General features: G+C 41.5%; 1 protein-coding gene across 14 annotated transcripts in view; it reads right to left on the reverse strand.

The window, feature by feature from the left end:
- The window catches only part of EP400 (E1A binding protein p400), a 48,303-nt gene extending 26,219 nt beyond the window's left edge, over positions 1–22,084 (reverse strand). For 8 of the 14 annotated variants that reach the window (XM_017815401.1, XM_017815395.1, XM_017815404.1 and 5 more), the window contains exons 1-21: positions 21,729–21,847; positions 18,746–20,098; positions 16,496–16,606; positions 12,821–12,911; positions 12,292–12,399; positions 11,207–11,586; positions 10,693–10,998; positions 9,849–10,034; positions 8,366–8,506; positions 8,180–8,258; positions 7,846–7,898; positions 6,696–6,753; positions 5,947–6,036; positions 4,651–4,758; positions 3,912–4,105; positions 3,538–3,715; positions 2,956–3,092; positions 2,436–2,605; positions 1,770–1,944; positions 1,233–1,369; positions 454–640 (exon numbers count right to left, since the gene is read on the reverse strand). In XM_017815401.1, the coding sequence (XP_017670890.1) occupies positions 454–640; positions 1,233–1,369; positions 1,770–1,944; positions 2,436–2,605; positions 2,956–3,092; positions 3,538–3,715; positions 3,912–4,105; positions 4,651–4,758; positions 5,947–6,036; positions 6,696–6,753; positions 7,846–7,898; positions 8,180–8,258; positions 8,366–8,506; positions 9,849–10,034; positions 10,693–10,998; positions 11,207–11,586; positions 12,292–12,399; positions 12,821–12,911; positions 16,496–16,606; positions 18,746–20,068 (4,212 nt within the window). In that variant the 5' untranslated portion in view covers positions 20,069–20,098; positions 21,729–21,847. Of the gene's footprint in view, positions 1–453; positions 641–1,232; positions 1,370–1,769; positions 1,945–2,435; positions 2,606–2,955; positions 3,093–3,537; positions 3,716–3,911; positions 4,106–4,650; positions 4,759–5,946; positions 6,037–6,695; positions 6,754–7,845; positions 7,899–8,179; positions 8,259–8,365; positions 8,507–9,848; positions 10,035–10,692; positions 10,999–11,206; positions 11,587–12,291; positions 12,400–12,820; positions 12,912–16,495; positions 16,607–18,745; positions 20,099–21,686; positions 21,851–22,000 lie in introns of those variants that run through there. The other 6 variants (XM_017815391.1, XM_017815392.1, XM_017815403.1 and 3 more) reach the window with 6 other exon arrangements.
- Positions 22,085–22,346: the final 262 nt, after the last annotated feature.

Consider the following 22,346-nt stretch of genomic DNA (forward strand, 5'->3'; position numbering starts at 1 on the left):
TTTGATCATCTCAAAGAAATGGATCACTTGTTTAACAATAACAGAAACAGTGGTAATTCAAATGCATTGACAGAAATGTACTAATTTAGTCACTGAAACAGAGTGTTTACTCTTGCTTTCCTTTAGCTACTGAATGCAAAAAGAAAATTACAGAATGCCATAAACAAGCACCGTGCTACCCAGAGTGTTTTCAGCATTGGAAAATTCCTGCAAACATGGAAGCAAAGCTAATTTCTCTTTGACCAAGTAGTTAATGAAAAAATACTGTTTACAAACAACTTGAAAAGCTCAAACCACTATTACAAAAGGAGATGCAGCAAGTACACACTTGGTAGGCACAGTTATGGAACAGTGAATTCTTCAGGTAGACTTATCACATATATGAAAACAATACAAATACTGAAATTCTGCCAGGGCACTAAGAGAGAAAAAAAAATTAACTTTTCTACTCACCTTCCAAATATCCCTTTCCAGGGCACTGAGTACCAGAGATGCTGTTCTGTATTCCAGTGTTTCTGATACATAAGAGCTGCTTGACAGCCGGGGGTTTATCAGATCAGGGTGATTACAAATCCGCTGCAGCTGCATCAGGACATGCAGGACACTGATGAAGTGTCCACTTTTGAGGGCTTCTTGGGTTCTACCAATTAAATTATAGAGAAATACGCTGATTTATGTACACTTTTTATGGAGGTGTCCCTAAATCAGCAAGGTGAGAACATGCAATGCAGTATGTTAGGCAAAAGTCTTAAAAGAAGTTTAGATTTTACCTAGATCTTTCTAGAGCATTTTAAGCAGCACTGTACCAAAAGTAAATTTGGAAACATGAAACTTAAGGACCAGTGCTGCCTCACAAATACAACCTATGCAGTTCCCTATCCTCTACCTGCTTTGTTTCTGTTTCATACCTGCACCTATCAATTGCCACCTGGGTGGGGGTGAGGAAAAACACTTAGGGCTTTAAAAAAACCACGAAGAACCACTCATTAGAGACAAACATTAAAACAAAATAGCAGCAAACCTTACCATTACAACTCGATTTTTAGGTTTTATCACAAGGCCATAGCACCACTTTGCCTGTAATTCTAGTTTACAATGCAATCACATTCTAGTCACTGGTCATAATGGAAAATGTCAGAAAAGCACTAAAACACTTCCAAGCGCGACGATTTATTTACTCGCTTAAGCAATAAAAGTGACAGCATTTTTTATTTACTGTTTTAACCCCTTACCCTGGTTGTAATATGACATCTTCATACATGGCTTTTTGTCGATTGGACAGGCGGCACTTCAGCACATGCTCGTATTTCTTCGTCAGCTGCTTCTCGACATCTCTCTTTGATCTTCGCAAAATAAACGGCTGAATCATCTGAAACATTTCGTGATTGAGGGGGGGGGAAACAATTCTCACTTCAAAGATGCCATTTTACAACAGGAAGTTAAACTTATTCACACCCAAGGGATCTGATGTGATAAACTGCATATGCTATATATGATCATGCTGTTGTGCACACAGTTGTATATATTAATTTGTTCTTTAATTTCTGCATGCCATGCTTCAAAATCTGAGCCCTGCATTATTTTTAAAAAAAAATCTTTATACTCTTGTGGTAGCAGAACCCTCTGCTTTCAGCAAGATTTTCTCTCTGAATTGAAAAAAGTATTAAGGAAGGACAGAAATTTTGAGCTGAACCATGTATTTTTATTCCCCTTCCTCCCCAACAGCTTAACTACTGTAATAGGACAGATGAGAAAAAATGACAACATACTCTGTGTAACCTGATGACCAGTTTATGGCAATAATCCTGGTTCTCCTCATTAGGTGCTTTTACTGGAAAATCTAGGTAAGGTCTGGAAATTCCTGGAATCAGAAAATGGACCATCGTCCACAGCTCCATCAGGGTGTTGTGCAAAGGAGTGTCTATCAGAAGCAAACGATGCTGGCTGTGAATTAAAGAAGATTTTTAATTGACACAGCATTTAGTGACTATCATTATGAAAAGGACACCAATGTTCACATTGTTATGAAAAGGACACTGATTACTGTAGCTTTATGTTTGTAAGATACACAGCAGAATTAACTAGAGTTAATAAAATTAAACCTAGGATAAATTATCTTGTTAATCATGAATATATCACCAAAACAGCTTCCTCATTGCAGAGCATCAGCACCTATAAGGGGATCTGTTTTGAGAGCACAGAGTATCAGCAAAGAAGAATTATAATGTTATGACAGTGGAAACAAAAATATCCCGAGCATGTCTCTGAATCCTGACTGTTTCAAATAAAAGCACCTCTCTAAAGGTGCTTGTTGCACAGAATTCAGGCAGATGAAGTCAATAGGGGTCTCTTTTTAGCAGTTTTCTGTTAAGAACTGTGTGACATGAAAAGAGAAAAACCCACTGCCAGCAGGAAAACAATTCTCTGCTCCATACCTGCGGAGACTGAACAGTGCCTCCCAGTGTTTCTCAGTCATGTTCTTTATTTGCTGCATCTCATCTACTATTAAGTATTTCCATCGCATTTTCATAAATGCTGGGTGGCCTTTGAACAGCTGTTTGTAGGAAGTGATGCACACATTGAAGCTGTTGGGTTCTGTCCATTCCTACAGAAAAGGAAAGAGAGGATGAGACAGGAAAGTTAAGGCAGAACTCTCAAATAACTTCCAACCCGTTTTCTTCTCTAAGAACAGAAAGACACTATGACCCAACACATTCTAAGAGAAAGTCTTGGTCTTTGGATTATAGTCAGTTCAGAAAGCAGGTGAACTATTGCATGTCTTGCTCAATGCCAAGGGGTTCCAAAAAATGCCTTTGAAAACATAGAACTATGAGGTGTGAATGTCTCTGTAAACCAGCTTATAGTGTTAAAGACTTCTCATATTGCACCATGATGTAAGGAATACACAGATAAATGCAAGGTCTTCAACACTTGAAGAGTTGCAAAATACAGCACCTGTCTTTTTGCCCTAAGTTCCCTTTGGCTCCCAAAGTAGAGAAGTATTTTCAAGCCCGGGCACCAGCGTTTCAATTCCAGCTCCCATTTCAATATATTACAGCTCCGTACAACAACAAGGTGAGGGCCCCAGTTCCCTACAGAAGGGAAACATAGCAGTTAACACTAGAAACAGACTGCTTACAATTCATGTGGCTCATATTCTCCCTTGATTTTAAAAGTGCAGTGCACTAAATTCATCACTAAAAATGAGATCCAATAACAACAAATAGAGGTATTTCAATGACTAATCTATTCCCGGTCATTGAACAATTTGTAAGGCTTTTCTATACTAGTAAGAATTTAGAAGAATTCAGAAGAATTTTGTCCCCTAGAAGGTAACAGCAGATTGATCAAACTCTACTTGATCAGATGGCACCCCTATGTCACACTATGTAACAAAGTTTTTCGGACATAATCTCACTCTGAGCATGAAATAAAGTCTGATATGGTTCATCAGAAGAAAAAGTGACCCTAGGTTACAATTCACAAAGATAATGCTGGCCCAGTAGCTGTCTAAAATTGTTAGGCCAATGAACTTACCTTCATTACAAGCCAAGTGGGCAAAAAAGGCAATAATTTGCACTGTTTTCCCAAGCCCAGCCTCATCTGCCAGGATGCCATTGAGATTCTTCCTGTACAGCTTTGCTAGCCAATCAAGCCCAATCTTCTGATATTCTCTGAGAGAGCCATATAGCAGTGATGGAGTGTTGTATTTTACCTGTAATATTAATGATTTGATATTTTTTTCTGAGTTAAATCCACAGAGCGTGGCATCAGGCATAACCATTCTACAGTTTGATAACAAGAAAAAAAATTACTGTATTTTGTTGCTAAAAATCTGCAAAATAATGGAAAAAAGCATACTTTATGTAAACATAAGCACACATACAGTAGCAGAAAACAGGGATTCTTACTGCTGTTGTTATCCTGGAACTGCCTTTAGGTAACAGCATCTCTGCTGCAGCAGCAACCTCTGCTATGTCTCGCATGTGCTTCTTGGGAGGACTTGATCTGTCTATGCCCTTGTACTGGTCAATGCTGAGAAGGGAGTCTATGAGCACAACTTCCTTCTGAGGGCTCTCCCTGTCAGAGAGATGGTCTTCCATTTCTAGGAGAGAGAAAAATTACATTGGCATCTAAAATAAACTTGAGTAGAAGTTACACAAAGGAACTGAGAGGATTAGAATTCAGACAGGAAGAAAGAAAAGGAGGCAGCTAACTTTTAAAAACAATTCTGTAATTTTCAAGCTAGTCAAGATAAAATTAAGATAGTCTAAGCTCATAATCATATACATGTTCTGGACATTCACACTAGCTAGGCTAACAACCATTAGCTTTTCACAGCTTCTAGGGAGGTTCTCTTATACTACTTAAAACCTATCCTCAAATATGTAGTTCTATCATCATGTTAGTACAGAACAGATGTTTAATTATAGCTACCTACAGAGTGTACTGTTCCTGAGAATCACACATCTTGACTTTAAGACAGGCAAACACTACCCTCTTGTCATGAACTGAGAAATTTTAATTGTGATTCACTCAATGTACGTTCTCCCCTAGAACAAAATGTCTTTTCACAGAGACCTGGAGAGCCAAGCAACTTATTTCACCTTGTAAATCAGCACAACTTCTTCTGAAAAAAAATTAACTTACCTTCCTCACTGCTATCCTCTTCACTGTCAGGCTTTGGCTGGGGCCAGTGAAAATTTTCTGCAAAGGCACCTTCATACATCTTTACCAAATCTTCCAGAGGCAATTCAGCTGAAGGTCATTAAAGGATGCAAGCTTATAAATATCAAAACTTGGAACAATTGATACCAATGATTTTAATCTCATTGCATTCTTCACAATTGTATAAAGGCAGTTCTCTAATCAGAAGTCAATTTAAAAGGTAATTATTAGGTGGATGATGGTAGTATTTATTTAATAACCTTGATTAGAGAGAACACTTGGCATTACACCAAGCAGTTTGCTCTCCCAGTTTGCTTTTTACTGTATTACAAACCCACCCTACAACCCTTAGTAAACCCCTAGCTGGGCAGGTAGGGACATCAAATCCAGCTGAGTGGCTGGAAGACAATTCAAGACTTCAGAGCTTCAAAACTGAGTTGTCCCTCAGCCCTTCTGAACAGCAGCTCCACAGTCCCTTGTCTGATCTGCTGAAGTAGGAATGAGCACGATGGCAGTGGCCAGTCAATCAAGACACATCCTCATTAGGAACTTGGCTGACTGGCCAAGAGTTGTAATCCCTCCAACTGGCCAGTTTGCTGCAGCCACTAAGCTGCCAAACAGACCAAACAAACGGATTTGGAAACTGCATATTAACTGCCAGGAGGACTCAGCTTAATGGGAAGCTTGTCTCTAAAAGCAGGGCTTTCATCATGGTAAGTGACACCATCCCTATGGGATGCCTTGCACACATCAAGCTCAGCACAGCAGTTATGCTGCTAATGAAAGAGAGCTGCCAGCCAGAGCACTGTCCCTAAAAGCCCCCTACCTTCAAGTATTTATACCCCCTCAAGATCAGCACTTCAGTGCCCTTTCAGACCACAAAACCCTTCTGAGATACTCAAGACAGCTGATGATAAAACGTTCATCAGATGCAATCCTGGTTTTAAGTGTTAATCATGCTCTCCTAGAACTTAGGTTGAGAGTCTTGCTGTAAGGTTTCCATGCAGTGCTTCAGTGGAGAAATACTTTTTCTCAAGCCACTTTGTGTGATAACTGGTTAAGTACATGGACTGTTTTACAAAGTACAGATGTCCATCATCATCCCATAAATGACCTGCTGCAGCTTTCCAAACAGAAAAAAAAAAGTACTGGCTACATAGGACTGAACATCTGAACACACTCAATTTCTCACCCATAATCCTCTTTACAAATATAACTGCTACACGTTTTCACCTGCTGTTTCAGAGCCCACCACAAAAAATCAAGCCACATACATACCTTCTTTGGCTAGAGTAGACAATTCAGTTTGATGGTTTATGTTTCCTTCTTTAGCTTCTTGTTCTTCAATTGTTTCTTCTTCATCTTCAACTGCAAGAAAAACAAATGCAAATCTTGGCATTCAAATTACACAATAATTCAGGAGGTCTGTAATTATATACCCCTGAAGTGTACTCGTATAGAATATTATAAGTCAGCAGGATTTAAAAACAATGAAACAGGTATGGAAAAGAAAATCTCAAACCAACTATATGTAAAATATAAAAGGTAAGTGAAAAGGAGAGAAGCAGTTCTGCCTCAGGACAGAAGGTAGTTCAGTGTTGATTAACAATGTTCACCGGGGCAGGTTATTCTGTAGCTGTAAACGGGATTGTCTTTGTCAGAAACACAACACAGTTGTCATCACAAGAAAGGACCTAAAGTAGACGGATATTTCAGTCTGAAATCCTCAAAAGAAGTTTAAGACCACTAGTAAGGTTTGATAAATGAAGGAATGAGGACAGAAGGAGTTAAAATCCACCAACAACAATGGCAGTGTATTTTCAGGGAAACTTCAAATTTTCACTGAAGCTCTTCCAAGGACAATTTAATATCTAATTGACTATCTCGTCTCCCCATGAAATAGATGAAGGTTGGTATTTGGTTTGTGAAAAGCACTGTAGCCATGCAGTAACAGACTGAAAATCTGTGGTTTTAATACACAATTTATGCATTATGCTATGGATGCCCAATTTTAGGAAGTGACTTACCTTCCTCATCAGTCAAAGATGTGCTTGCCTTTCTTTTCCTTCCAGATGATGAACCCCCCTAGCATTAAATAATTGAAATATTTAAAATCATAGACAAGAAATATAAGCAGGGGGTTTTGTTTGTCTTTTAAAGAAAGCAAAAAATGCCTTGCAGTCACAACAGCATTTTCTGATAAGACCCCTAACACCTCTTAGCACTTTCCTGGTCACACAAAAACAGAAACTCCGTTTCTGTATTGAAGGGAGTGTGTAATCAGCCACTTCCAGTGTTTGGGGGTAAATTATTCAGGCCCAGCTGTGCTACAGAGTCATAGTACTCTTTTTCTTTAAAACACTATTGAGGCACAGAACTTTCACCCAGGTTGGAACCAAGGACTAAATTTTTTCACTAGTCAATAGAAAAGGGATATGGCACAGGCCTACAGTGGTCTCAGCTGTCCAGTACACTCTCTGGAATGGTTTAACCTCTGCAAATCAGCTCTCACAGCCAGTGCTGGGCCACAGTCTGGCTGACAACACATGCTAAAGCCTGTTCCTAACAGGAAATTCAGATGCAGGCATTCTGCTTGGTGAAAGGGGAGTATTTCAGCATGTGGGCATCAGCTGTGCCATGACAGATGGCTGAGGGCCTCAGAACAATTCCTTGTCCATTTTTTTTTCCAACTGCACAGACATAGCCAAGGAGTCCTTGCACACATTTCATCTACAGCAAAAGATATCTAACTTTCATTCAGTCTAGTCCATTCTGTAACATATACCTCCATCTCTGAGCACATAAATCTTCACTGAACACCTGAAAACACTTTTTTCATGCCCCATAAGGTCTATCCCTGATTGTAGTAGATGATACTCCTGCCCAAGTACGGCAACTAATTTGTACAGCTTTTTTGGTTTTCAATCTTCGAATGATTCAAAGCCACTAAAGATATGGATCAATCACAATCCACTTCCCTGTTAAAAGCTGGGGTTCCTAACCAGAAAAAAAAATAGATTTGTGCTTGAGACTGTGTGTTTGTCAGTAAGTACAGTGAAATCTGCTTATCATCATCACGTATTAAAAAAAAAAAAATCACCTTTACCAGAACTGTTTCACATATGTAGCATCACTTAAATTAATTTGATGGGTTTTTTAAGAAACAGAAAGGCTTACCATTTCACTTTCTTTCTCCAAAAAAAGGTCTTCTGCAGCTTTTGTATCCTTACCTGGAAAATTATTATACTTCATGTATGCATTAATCACTTTGCAATTTTACATTTCTTACATGAACTTTTAAATGTATTCAACATAAAACACAGGAATTATTAACAAAATCTAGCACGCAAACATAAAAACCCCATAACTCATCATTCAGACCTATTCACAACCTTTTATTGGCAACTCACAATTCTATCACCAACAAACTTAACCTGCACTGAGTGAAATTTTATAAAACAACAGCATCAGTATTTGGACTGTATTTCTTATGAAAATGGAATACAATTACCTTTCCTTGAAATTCTCTTTAAATTCAAAGCTTTTTTCCTTTTCTCTTGAAACTCAATTTGCAGTTTTATTTCAACAACCTGAAACGTAAACCAGGACTAGTAAAGCACTTACATTTCATAAATAAATTACTGAAGATGAAAAAAACCAGCACAACTTCACAAGTCTGAGTAAGTTGGTACTTTACCTGCTCAATGTTAGACCAGAAATATTCTATTTCTCTGGCAATGGATGCAGCAATTCGCCTCAGTTTGTTCTGTTCTTCCCTTTTAGCTCGCTCTTCATTAAGTTTCTTTTCTTCATGATAACGAGCCACAGTTCTTACCATCTAAAATACCATGAGATACTGAATTAGGTTATCTCAAAATACATATCACTGCATTCCTTAACATTAGAGTGGTTATCAGCAGCCAGATATTGACCATAGCTTTACACACATAGCACTTACCTCCAATATTTTTAATTCTTACCATGCCAGTAAAGCAACAGACATGAAACCCAAATGAAAGAAAGAAAATACAAGACCTATAACCAAGCAATCAAGTAGAAAACTCTTAATTCACTCTCTCAAAACAAAAATTACAAAAAACCCTACTGAAAGCGGCAGCAAACACACAAAACTGTTTGTTCAGACAGCACATATGAAGTCACAGAAATCACACCACAAAATGTCAGAGACCAAAGCTAAAATGAGTTCAAAAAGAGTGTACATACATGAGTGAAAGATCAGTCAATGGCTGTTAAGACTGACTTGATTGCAACTTTAGCTCAGGAGGCCCCTAAAACATTGACTTCCAGAAGTCTGAAGCACAGTGCCAGGGGAAGGATCATTTCATATTTGCCCCTCCTGTTTCTCCTATTTTTAAAAACCTACCATTGGCCACAAATGGAAATCCAGATTTAAATTATATGCAAATATACAGATATTTATTGTACAAAAGGATACGCCTATTTCAATACTTTGCTTTGAGTTTCCATCATTTCAGAATATACAGTACAAAACATGGCAATTTAAATCTTCAGTTGCTCTCTTCATTATCCTAAACTGGTCACAAATGTATCAAAACAAAGTGCCACATTGCTGGAACCCATAGAAAACTCTTGCTTGTTCTAAACAAACAGATTTTAGATATTTCATCTCACACCATCCCAATTTCCATTCCATCACTGTATTCCCACTGTGCTGCTCTCTTCCCCTATGGAAACAGTTCTCTACCATGTTTCCACTGCTGTCTTTAATCTTATTTTTTTTCTGAGATTAGGAAAGAAGAATTAGACAGACAACCCAGTGGAAGTCATTTACAAAGTTCTGTATTTACTCTTGACTGAGAGGACATAACTAATTTGTGAGAGACATGATAGCTCTACTTTTTAAATGTGACCCAGTCAACATATTGAGTGGGTCCCCAAACAAGCTATTTGATTTCCAGAGGAATAAAATCCACAAAATCCTGAACTATTACTTGCATCCACAATCCATACAATTATCTAGTCTTTTTCAAATGCTACAATATCCAAAGCTGACAACAAGGTTTCCCATTTGAGTTAAAAACTGGTGCCTCATCTTCCCATCACTTCCATCTGCAGGAAAAGATACTTAAATAGCTTTGCCACCAAGCTGAGTGGTACCAACATTGATTGTTCTCAGTTAAAGAATGTTTTTCAAGTACCTTCTTAGCAGTTGCCATCTTCCACTTCCTCTCTTGGGCAAAATCAGTTGCCATCCACTGCATTTCTTCCAGCAAATAATCCCAGTGAGATTTTGGTCTTGGAGCCTCCTGGAGTTTAGGCAGTCGCCTCGGGGACCACAAACCTTCCTTTCTCAGTTCTGCTATTCGCTGATGGATTTGATTTTCCTTAAAAAGAAGTACAGGTAGTTACAATGAAGCTGCAGAATGCACCTTAAGTAGCAGAACCATAGAAAAATAGTAATTGCTCCCACCTCATTAAATTAATGGACTAAATTCAACTTACATATAAAGAGAATCATAGTACTTGGACCTGTATTACAAGAGGCATTGTGTTAATTAACAGGATAAAAAAGGTCTAGTGGACAGCACAAAAAAAATTGTAAGACATATGCAAACTGCAATCAAAAAATCTTTTTTTTTAAACAAACTGGAACTGCATATGTATTTATCCACAGAAGATAAATATATCGTCATTATTAATACTGCTTGATTTTGTGAAAAAAGAAACAAGGTTCCTGTTGAATAAGCAAAACAACACCTCCAGTTAATTATAAAAATAAGTAAGGTTGCAGTCACCTCCAATGAGTAGATAAAACCAAGAGAAAGAACACAATAACAGTATGAGGACCAGGAAGTTGTCTTCAACTTCTCTGAATGCCCACAAAAACAAAACTCAGCATGTAAAGCGGTCTGAAAAAAAAAACCCAACCACCCTCTGACACAAAACCCAGCCATTTTCATAACTCAAAACACATCACTCATGTTAATTGTTACTGTGTGTTAACTGTCCATGAGTTTTGGGGAAAAATCAAGAATATCTTACCAGCTTTACTTGCTCAGCAAGCTTGTCTTGAGAGTTCTCCTGCGGTACCGCTGCTGCATTCTGAGCTGGACTTTGTGTTTTAGGGGCTGCTGCTGCCACTGCCAAGCCTGGGGGTTTGGATGCAATAGGAGACAGGGACTTGTTCGTGGCTGGAGAGGTCCTGTTTGTTTGCACTGGGTATGGAGAAGGGGGTGTTGTGCCTGAGACCGTTGCTGGCGCCGTGGATGAGGTAGGTGGGGCCGTGTTCGCCGTGAGACGCTGAGAAGTCTGAGCAGCATCTGCAGATGGTCGTGTCAGAGTCACAGTCTGCCCAAGAAACACACTGGATGAGTTTAGGATTTGACATTTGGGCTACATTACAGCAGAACATAATGAAGACTTTAACTGAATACAAAATGTACACCTGCAGTTTTATAAGGAAAGGATTAAAAAACAATTAAAAAATAAAGATAACACCCTTAGATTTTATGGGACATTGAAACAAACATCTTTTCACCCAATAAAATTCCCATACCTGTTGCTGCGCTGTAGCTTGTGGCTGTGACACTTGGCTTGGTGTCTGTCCTTGCACGTGGATTGCTGGTGGCACCTGCTGTTGGAGTGGTGCTGGAAGCGGAGCGGCCGTCAGGGGCACACTTTGAGGCTGGATCTTCACCTGAATCTGAGGCTGAGCCGGAGACTCCACGATCTGTGGCTGCTGCTGTGAGAGCTGCAGGGTGGCTGGTAGGGATGTCATGGGCACGTTGGTGGGCTGCAGCCTCCCTGGCAGCTGGGGGGGTGGTGTGTGCAGGCTGGCCGCGTTCTGCACCGGAGGGCCCTTGGAGGGGTCGTACTGCTGCTGGCTCTGCTTCTGCCCCGTCAGCTGCACAGTCTGAGGAGTGGGAGGCATTCCACCTACGAGGCAAGAGGAAACACAGCACAGATGAGATCAAAATGTCCAATTCTCTCTACTGATATAAAGAGGAAATCAACTGCAAATAAGAGCGTTTTGTTACTTACTTTGCCACAAGACACCATCACTTGAAAATACCACATCACAATCACAAAATAAATCACCATTACAATAAACAACCAAGTACTTCATGCACAGGACTGTAACTAAAATTTGGAGCACAGCAACTATAAAAGAGCATGTCATTATAGGTCTTCTAAATTTCGTGTACTCAAAAAAAAAACAAAAAACTGGTGAACTAAAGGAATTTAACCTAAAACAACAGCATCAAGTCTAAATACTACTTAGCTCTTAATGCATTCACTCTAACACATATTCTAAAGCTTGGCATGACTAATGAATAAAAATTTTTCATGGTGTTCAAATTAGGTGGTTTCCTTTTTATAAGTCATTTGGCTCAGTTCCAGAATTCTCAGATTAGCCATTTTGCATCAGCACCTGTGACGTATTTCCATGCCCACATGCACCTTTGGAGCCCGTCACTCAGCTCCTTGAACAAACCAGGCATTGCATACCAAGTATTAATTTACATGGAGAAGTGCGTGGTGGGACTAGGATCTTGGAAGGCCGGAAGCCCAAGTTTCTAGTCCCATCACTAACATCTCCTTGTTAAATTAATGTGCAATTGGCATGTGGTGACACAGTACCTTGTGCCGTTGGCATTAGCTGTTGAAGAGGAACTCCTGAAGCCACACCCGGGTGCTGAAAAACCATCCCATGACGGCCCACTTCAATTCGTGGTCTCTTAGACGAATCTGTGATATTCAAATTCCATTTATGGCATGGTACAATGGAATGGGTTCAGTTTTACAAAGCAAACTACTACACATGATTCCGACATCAGCTCAGAAAGCTACGACTACTAATACATGTGTAGCATTTATGAAGAACATGCTCCAAGGGCAGTCAAGTCCCTCTGACTTCAAGTTGGCCATCTCCAATCTTCTCAGCCAGAACAATCAACCTAACAAAGTCTCCATGCCTGCCAAATCCAGGCCTATGTACTGTGAGTGGAGTGCACTCTTCACACAGCACCATTCACAGTAGATAGTCCTAAGGATCTGGCAATTCCCAAGGTGAGGCAAAACTGGATTTCAAGAGCTACAGAACAGTGGGCTCCATTCACTGTTTGGAAAAAGGAAAGAACCAAAGTGAAACTGTGCCTGTGGAACCTACCTGCTGGTGCAAGGGCCTGCTGCTGTCTCTTGAAAGCTTCAATCTCTATGGTGCTCACAGTCCCCGTTCCTGCAGTCCCTGTATGCGTTTGCTACGGGGAAGAGAAAACAAACCACACAAGTTCAATCTGTAGATGGTCTGACACCAGGGTATAATTTACAAAGGGATCTAAAGAGGCCAGCACAGAACAAATCCTTCAGAACAGCTGTAGGAAAGGAAACACGACTCATTCAATATCTGCTATCAAGTTTTAGATGTCCACAATGCACAGATACTCTTCGTTGAGGTTAGATTTTAAAATGGGAACTAAACTGATGAAGTGGTTATATATAATACACACTTACATTTTGTTAAAAGTGACACCAAACCCAGGAAAATGGCATATGCAAAAAAACCCCAAATTTGCCCAATATTCTTTATTACTTTTTTTTTAATAAATGGAAATTCTCATCAGTGTATTACCTCTGTGTGAAACATCAGTAACACACAAATTAACCCTCAACCAGAAAACAATTTAAGTTTATTGAGTCTCTCCCACTCTCACACTCAGGATAGAGCTCTGTGAGAGTTATCCTTGAAATATTTCAGGAAAAATTGCTAAAACTCAGAACATGGAATAAAAGAACCTCAGCTAAGTTACACAAGTTCCAGTTCCAGTTTTCCAGATGCTAGACTTGTACCTGTTTGCACAGCTGGCAAAATGAATACCATGAATAAAGTCAATGAGGAGGAACAATATTGCCATAAGGGTAAGGTGACATCAGAGCTCACCAGAAATTACTATTAATTTTGTCTGAGCATAAACAGCACACAGACTATGAACTGACAAGCCTGGAAGAGCACCACTGATATTGAGATGCAAAAGGAATCACCGGGATCTGATCCAGCAAGTTTTGAATTTAGCTTCAGTAAGATTACACAGTGCATTCAAACTTCATTTTTAAATCATTACATTTAATATTGGTAATGATGGCACAAATATATCCTAGAGAACCCTTTCAGTGGCATACACGGGTGGCAGCTTACATGCAGGATCACTGAAGCAAACAAGTTTGGGTATATGACAATTTTGTGCTCTTTGAATCCTCAGCATACTGGCAAGTACTTATTAATGTCCATCAGAGTTTGTGCAAGTCCAATTCCTTTCAGTGAGTTTCCAAGTCATACTTTTAAATTCTCCTCAATATTTTGCCACACTATACCCAATATTCTACTATGAAACTTAATATGAGATAAGTAAGGGCTACCCCAAAAAAATGTCTTAAGAGATTCCATCAGAGAACACAAACTTTATGTATGACAGTCTCTAGGTCCTAGGAAATGAGCTAATTTAGCACTCTAGATCTCAAAGTGTAATTTTTTGATGGTGAGAGTCTTTGTCATGTCGAGGTACAGAAAAGGGTTTACAAATGTTGTGAAAATTTTTGATGACAACGTAGCAAAGAGTAATTTCCTGTAAGAATCTTCTAGTTTATTTACAGGTATTCTCTTCTCTAATTTTTAATAGAAATTTTACCAATGTAAATTAAACCTACAGAAGCAAACACCAGTCTATATTAAAATAAACTACAGCAGTCACATCCTGCATCTTCAGTGCTTCATCAAATGGTATTAACAACCACAGACAACGTCACCTAAAATGACTGTGTTTCAAACACTCCTTGAGCTGAATATATCTCATGGCACTCAGACACAATCAATAGCTATGAATTAATAACATTTAATCTCTTTGCTGCTGTGAGGGCATTTGTGGCCACTCCAGGGACACAGCTACAGCCTTAAAATGTAAATTTTGGTTTTAAGAATCTCTGACTCATATTCGTCCCTAATGGTCACAGTTTGCTGCCATCTCACACTCAATGGGATTAAGTTTTCAAATATTTATCTTCTCACAAGGCTGACGTGCAGCATATTTCAAGTCCAACAGCCAGTGTCTGGCAGAGCATCCTACACTTCGACATTCATAGAACTTTCAAAATAAGTCACAAGAACTTATTTTGTATAACGCTACTGAATTAACTAACAAATTCAGCTTATGTCCCATTTGCATCAAATGCTTTCTGGGACACCAGTTTAAGAAAGTACATTCTCCAAACTCCCCTTCAAATGCCATTTATCTCACCTGCCCTCTCACTCTGGATGATCACATACTCCCAGTTTCAGGCTGTATCTCTACTTTAGGATGTTTGACTGGCATTTTCTTAAGAATATGCCTCCCAGCTGTCTGCATTATCACCATGTAATTTAGGGCAGACACTTCAAAGAGCAGAGATGTTACGCCTTTATAAATTGCAGTCACATACCATACCACTAGTATTAGACTAAAACTGTCCCAACTTTAATTAAAATACTGTAGCTCTCCAGAGGTCATGATTATGCAGCACAGCCACAATAATCATTCTGAGTGCTGCACTTATGCACTCAGATTTGAATGGTGATGCTGATTGGGACACATTACTTCTCTATAAACAGTTGCAAAGAGAAAGACTGATGGAAAGAGATGCTACTTTCTGTTGGCAGTTTGTGCTGAAAGGTCATTATCACCCAGACAGTTTTGTAGGTTTTTAGCATGAACCAGTTCCTCTGAAACTGGTCTGAAATGGTCCAGTACTCTTAAGACTAGTTCACCACTGCTGTAGCTGCAGCGTGATGATAACTCTAATCACTACAATAAATAACCTGATGTAATATTACATGTTTTAAACTTAGATGAAGCCTGACTACCTAAGGAGACTTGGAAGATGTGTCAATATTGGCCATAAGAAAGAGCTCTCAGTGCAAGTCCCTTCACTACACGACTCCTTTGTACACCAGCACAGGGAACATGCCTTTGGTTACACACAGGAACACAACCCATTTCATATTTCACTGAACCCTCCTTTTTCCAAAGCCTAGACACAGGCAGTACAGACTGGATAGCTGAATTAGGGTATATTACTTCTCAGGGAATATAAACAATGGTGTCTGGGTAACACAGAGTTGAAGGCAGCTGCACACACCCATGCTAGCCTGAACTTAAAAGTTGCATCATCGCTGATCCATAAAAATTTACACTGATTATCACATTTATTTCTTCACTTTCTTCAGCATTCCCTCATAAGAAAAAAAAATCATTAAAAAGAATGTATATAGTAAAAAAAGACCTTCCGTTTCTTCTTCACAGCGTTTACGGCAGAGCTAATGGAAAGCAGTTAATTAGTTAAAACAAATTGTGTCAGAGGATTAGTATTGTTGTTTAAAACATTTCAGGGAAGGCAAATCCAAAACCTTCTGTAGCCACACTCAAAACCTTTAATACATAAGGGGGAAAAAAAAAAGAAAAGAAATTTAGAAGAAATCCACAATTACAATGCCACAGACAAAGAATCCATATTATCACTACGCAGAATGCACAAATGAACCAAATGCATTAGGGAAACAAAAGACAAACAAACCAAAGTGAAAACATTCAAGCTGAAAGTTAATGAAATAAGCCAGCAACCTGGAGACAAAGCTTTAACTTCCTCAAGGCTTCAGTTATACTGATGCATTTGAAGACTGCAAAGGTTTTTTCGTTTTGTTTAGATGATAAGGGATGGGCTTTTGGGAAAATTCTAATTCATCTAAGAAATATCAAATCTGAATGAAGAAAAAAAATCTGGGATGAAACTACATTTTAGAACCATTGAAAAGTACCTGAAATGGTTGCTGCTGGGATGAAAAAGCAGCAGAAACATTTGGAGGAAGCTGGGTTGCTATAGCGACAGGAGTACCAGTCTGCCCATCCTTTCCTGTCACAACCTTTACCTGAGAGAAATATTTTGGGAAAAAAAAAAGAAGGGAGAATCATTTTCTTTTTAAAAGTTTTTCTTCTTTTTTTTTTTTTAACTGTTCAACACACTCCTTTGGTACTGATGGCACCTCAGTGAAGAGGGGATAATAACTAAACCACCATCAGTGCAGCTTGGTTTGAGCACAGCCCGTTTTTAGAGTTCTGTCTTACTTTTAATAGCAGAACAGAGCACAGCCTTGACTGTTTGTAGTGACCTCTCGTCACTGGAAACCTTTTCTTCAATGCAGTTAACATAAAAGTGTGTTTTAAATTTAATGATTGCTGCTGCTAACGGGACAACAAATTAGCATGACAGACAGTTTGAACGTAAGAGAGCTTCAACATTTATTTAAGCAATGAGCACAGCCACCATTCGCTCTCCCCTCCAATTCCCAAAGAGATCAACCTTTCCAGGCAAGGGATGAAGCGTTGCTTTAGCAGAAAGTGATAAAGAGAGGGGAGGGGGAAATTAAACAGAAGACGACAAAAAAAAATACAAAGAAAGAACATACTCAAAAGATGTTGTAATACTGCAGAAGGATTCATCACTTGAAAACACTCAAAGACTTTTGCTGTTGCGTTTTGCAGAATTCTCCAGCAGTTACAGGGACAAGTGGCTTCCACAAACAAAAGAGGATCTACCACGAGAAGGCAGTGAAGTACAGCAAACTCCAAACACCGAGGGGCAGAGCCTCAGCTGATCTAAAGTGTAGCAGCACCACTGGCTTCAATGAACCTGGACAATTCACACCCACTAAAGAGCCCTCAAAATGTGCAGACGGGAGTTAAAAATACCTGGTATTTCAGCTGACAAACAGGCAACCCAACAAGAACACCTAAACAATTTGACAAAACACAAACCAGGTGAAAAAAAATACTGAATATCCACTGTCAATAAATTACAGTAACAGGCTAGCTTTTATGTTACTATATATAGGGAGAAATTATTCCTTCAAAATTGTCAATAACTACCACAAGCAGAAATATATTTTTCCTAATCAGGAAGTTTAGACAACAAAGCAATGAACAAATTAAACTTCAGCTGTTAAACTGTTAAAATTTCCCACTAATTCCAACTGAAAATATGACTGCTAATGAATCACACCTAACAGTCATCAACTTTCACTTGAGGCACTCATTACTAACAGGTATTCAAAGCAATACAAGTTTTTTGACATAACAGGTTTGCTTCTTCTACAGACTGGCAGCTCTATACCCATAGAAATTTTCACAAATTTTAAAAGGTATTTTTGAGTGCCAAGTGATGCAGGGGCATCACTTCTATCTGCCCTGCTGCAACCACTTGCCATGTAGGTTCATGGGCAGGCTCTGCACCACCCACAGGGTGCTGGGGGTCAGCAGGTGCACAAACAGGTACAAAAGTGCAGGAAAAGCTGCAGGAGCACCTTTCTGTGGCAAGCTTGTTTCAAGTCCTTTGACATTAATAAACAATGGATTCGAGTTAGTTCGTAATTTAAGCACTTGTTAATGACCAGTCTGTAAGTGCTGGTTGTTCAAGGGTTCAGAGGTGCACAGAGCTCCAGGGCAGCCTCAGTAACCTGATGCACGACCATGGACCCTTACACATTGTGATTCACATGTTCTCTCTGATTAATTAGATTAATTCAGATTTTTTTGTTGCCACAGAAACACGGAGCTTCAGTAACACCTATCTAACCACAGTCACATGAGTCAAATACAGGTTAACCTCTTGTAACTCTTTCTGCTTGTTCTTTTTTGGTTTGTGTAAGCCTAGTAAGTGAAATTTAAATGACAATTCCTAGTCATGTCCTCTCTGACAGTTTACATCAGCTTTCACACTAATACTATCTTTATTAGTGTGCTACTAATCAGGACAATGAAAGCTCCTTTCACCTCTCTACCCTTTTCTCTCAAATACATATATCTAACAGCACACTCAAACTGACCCATTGACCCACACTACCTAGCAGAACTGCATTCTCTCAGGCCACCTATTAAATGAAAAACTGCCATACTTCATCGAGTAAAAATGATTTTTCAGGTCCTGTCACATTCTTTAACACTTCACAATCAAGATGCTACAACTTCATTTACGATTTTATTCCAAAAACATTAACTGACGGATTTCTTACCTCATCATTGATGACCTCGGATTGTTCTTCTTCTTCCTCCTCCTCTAGATCCAAGTCATTTTGCCTCAGGTATGCTTGGAGTGGAACACAATGTTTCTTCTTGAAAGCTAAAAAGTCCATCATATTCCCTTGAAGATGTTGCAGGAAAAACAGTTCAATCAAACATTCCTTAAAAGTTTCCTTAAGAATTTCCATCTGCTTATGGTGATGATCCAAACACAGTTTCCTCATTTGAGCAGTCTCTTGGTTGGCAGGAGGAATCTCCTCCAACTTTTTGGGTTGTTTTTTCACTGCTGTATTAGCTGTAGGAGTAAGAGGAAGACTCGACAGCCCCTGTGGCACAGTGGCCCGCGAAGGACTTGTGGGAGGAGGAGGTGATGTCATCCCAAACGCACCAGGTCCTCCAACTCCCGCTATCAATCCACCAGAAGTCCTGTCAAATCCAATGGGTCTACCCAGCTGCTGCCCTTGAAGCACTTGCTGCTGCTGTTGCATAAGCTGCCCTTGGATAATATTGCTGATTTGGGGTGGCAAGCTGGTCGTCGTAATGTGGCCCGGGCTAGTCAAGGATTGCATGTTGGCCCCGCTGGCCACGGGGCTCTGAGGGCCCAGATGGTGGATGGTGCCCCCAGACTGCGAGTGGGGCTGCGACAGCCGGCGCTCCCTCACCGTTGCCGGCGCCCCAGAGGATGGAAGCTGTACTTGTGCAGCAGCTCCTTGAGCAATCTGTGCAATTCCCGGTCCTTCCTGGTACACGAAGTGTCCCCCGTTGGAAGGGCTCAAGCTGATTTGTCTCACGAGCACACTGGCGTCCACAAATCCCCTCGTAGGGCTCTGGCTGCACATTCCCAGGCCAGGGCCCGGAGTGCCGGCCCGGACGTTGGGCAGCGTCTGCACCGGCACGGGGTTGGGCTGGGTGGGGCTCTGGGACTGCACTTGCTGGGGCAGCGGGGAAGTAACCTGGATGTAGGATGGGGATCCATGCTCGAACCGCCTCTGCTGGGGGCTGAACTGGAAGCTCGGGGACGTGGGGTTGGGCAGTGGCAGCGGGGTCAGGGTTATCTGCTGGTTTCCCGAGGCCACGGGGCCCACGTTCTGCAGAGTGATGTTCACATTCTGCCCTGCCACCGGGCTCCGGCTCATGATGAACTGCTGGATTTGGTAGCTGGGGGACTGGGGGGCAGATGGGCTTGCAGAGGGCGCAAAGGAAGCTGCGGGGGACTGGGGTAGATTGGCCTGTTGTTCTTCTCCCTCACTGCCTGTGAAGGACCTGGACCTCTGGAGCTGGCGCTGGGCATTCTGAGGACCATTACCATGGTGCATTCTCACTGATCTAGGGTTTTACAGTATACTCTAAAGAAATACACAAAAGCAGAAATTCAGGGAAGGTAAAATCACTTCTGTAGCTGAAACTATCTAGTTACCATTAGAAAGACTACCTTACAGCAAGAACTTCTCTTATCCTGGTTTGCCAGTTACTTAAAATGTTTCAAATTATCCAAAACCCTCAGCACAACTAAAGCTCACTTAAATCCCTCATACATGTCTCTAGTTAACAAAGTCCTATTGAATAGTTATGATATAGAATATATTATAACTATAGCATCATCATAACTACAGAATATCATAACTAAAGAATGATATGTTCCCCTTAGCTAGTTAGAATGACTTCAAATAAATAAATAAAAAAACCAACAAAGAAAACTTTTTCCCTTTTCATGGAACTTCAAGAATCAAGACTCCAATATAAATACATCTACTCTTTTTTTTTTTTGCTTATTATTCCCAATCTTTCAGTGCTTTTAACTCTTAATGCAAAGTTCTTGTAAACATAATTGTTTATAACATATAGTTCATTGCTTCAACGGTAACTAAAAATATAAAAATGGACCGACTATTCAACTCAAAAAATGCATCATGAATAAACTCCCTACCAAATCATCCGGATGCTTGAAAAAGTACTGTACTTGATGCTTAACTCAGCCTTCTCTTTCCCTCAGAACACTTAAGAGATTAAAATTAACCTAACCTGCAATTCTTTTAAAATGCTGTTTATTCAGGCAAGCTACCCAAAACCCCCAAAAAAACCGTTCTGCCTTTCTATTTCAATCACAGACAAACAAAAATCCCACAGACGAGTGCAGACAGGTAGATTCAGGCTGGGAGTCGCACAGCAGTGACTAGCAGAAAGATGAAACCTGGTAATTTTTTATTTTTTTTTAAATCAAAGTCTCGCATTTTGAAAGCAACAGTTTCGGGTTTGGTATTTCAGCACAAACACACACATAAACAAGCGTGCTGCCTCTGCGTTCCTAACTCCGAGTTGTTTGCAAGTGGCAACAGGCAGCAGCACCGCGGAACTACCGGGAAGCACTACTGGGAAGTGCGGGATGCAGCGGGAGCTGCCCGTCCTGCTTCCCCGCTGCCCAGGCACGGAACACATCGCAACTCTCCGCTCCCCTGTGTCCTGGGCTGTCTGCACAATCTGCTCAAGCCCTGGGGATGGAGATACTCCCCTCCTTGCCGCGGGAAAGTGCCGGCTGCCCGGGAAGGTGCAGCAGGGCAGCGCTGTCACAGAGGTGACAGCAGGGACAGGAGGGGCCGAGAGCCCGGGACCTGCCGTGCCAGGGGATCATCCCGGCGGCTCCCGGCTCTCCTGCCCAGGGGCTCATCCCAGTGGGTCCCGCTCTCCCGCCCCGGGGCTCATCCCGGTGGGTCCCGTTCTCCTGCCCAAGTGCTCATCCCGGCGGCTTCTCGCCTCTCCCGCTCCCCGGAGCTCAAATTCGAGCGAGCTCCGCCCGCAGAGCGGGAAGGGGAAAAAAAAAATTCCACTCCTTACAGGCCCTTTTTCCACGAGATTTAACAACAGCGCAATTCTTGGCGGTGTTGTGGCTCTTTCGCAGCGCCGACACCAAATAATTAAGATTCAAACGATACCAACCTACCGCCAGCAACAAGCTCCTATTATTCTAATTACTCGCACCTCGCCAACACTCACGGCTCCAGCGAAAACACCTAATTAATTACAGGCCGATAAGGGGAGGTCCCGGAGCAGAGAATCGCCTTTTGTGTGCGCGGAGCGGGGCCGCCCGGGCCCCGGGGCGAGCACCGGCCCCGCCGCCGCCGCCGCTCCCCCCGCCGCGCCCGGCCCTGCCCGCGCCCCCCCTCGCGGCCGCCCCCCGAGGCTCGGAGGGGGGTCGGGGAGGCTGTGGGGACCCGTACCGGCCGCGCCGAGGCCCCGCGGGCCGCACTCACCGCACTCCCCGCGGGCCCCGGGCAGGACGCGCGGGCGGGGCCGCCGCCACCAGCGCCGCCACTACACGGAGCGGGCCCGCCGCGCCTGCGCACGGCCCCACGCACCGCCCGCGCATGCGCCGCCCGCTGCGCCTGCGCAGCAGGGAGGGTGTGAGAGAGGGCTCTTGTCGCCCCCCCCGCGTATGTCGCGATAGGAACGAGAGTCGGCAACAGGACGGACAAACTCGTGTTTATTGACAGCGGAGGGGGAAGTAACTTCTGTGCGGGCAGGGCTGTCCTTCAGGATTTGGTGTAAAAGTCCACAACACCTGCGAGCTCCAGAGAAGGGCGACGAGGCTGGTGAGGG

This window comes from Lepidothrix coronata, unplaced genomic scaffold (genome assembly GCF_001604755.1).
Source record: "Lepidothrix coronata isolate B3197 unplaced genomic scaffold, Lepidothrix_coronata-1.0 Scaffold51, whole genome shotgun sequence".
In the NCBI taxonomy this organism is placed as follows: domain Eukaryota; kingdom Metazoa; phylum Chordata; class Aves; order Passeriformes; family Pipridae; genus Lepidothrix; species Lepidothrix coronata.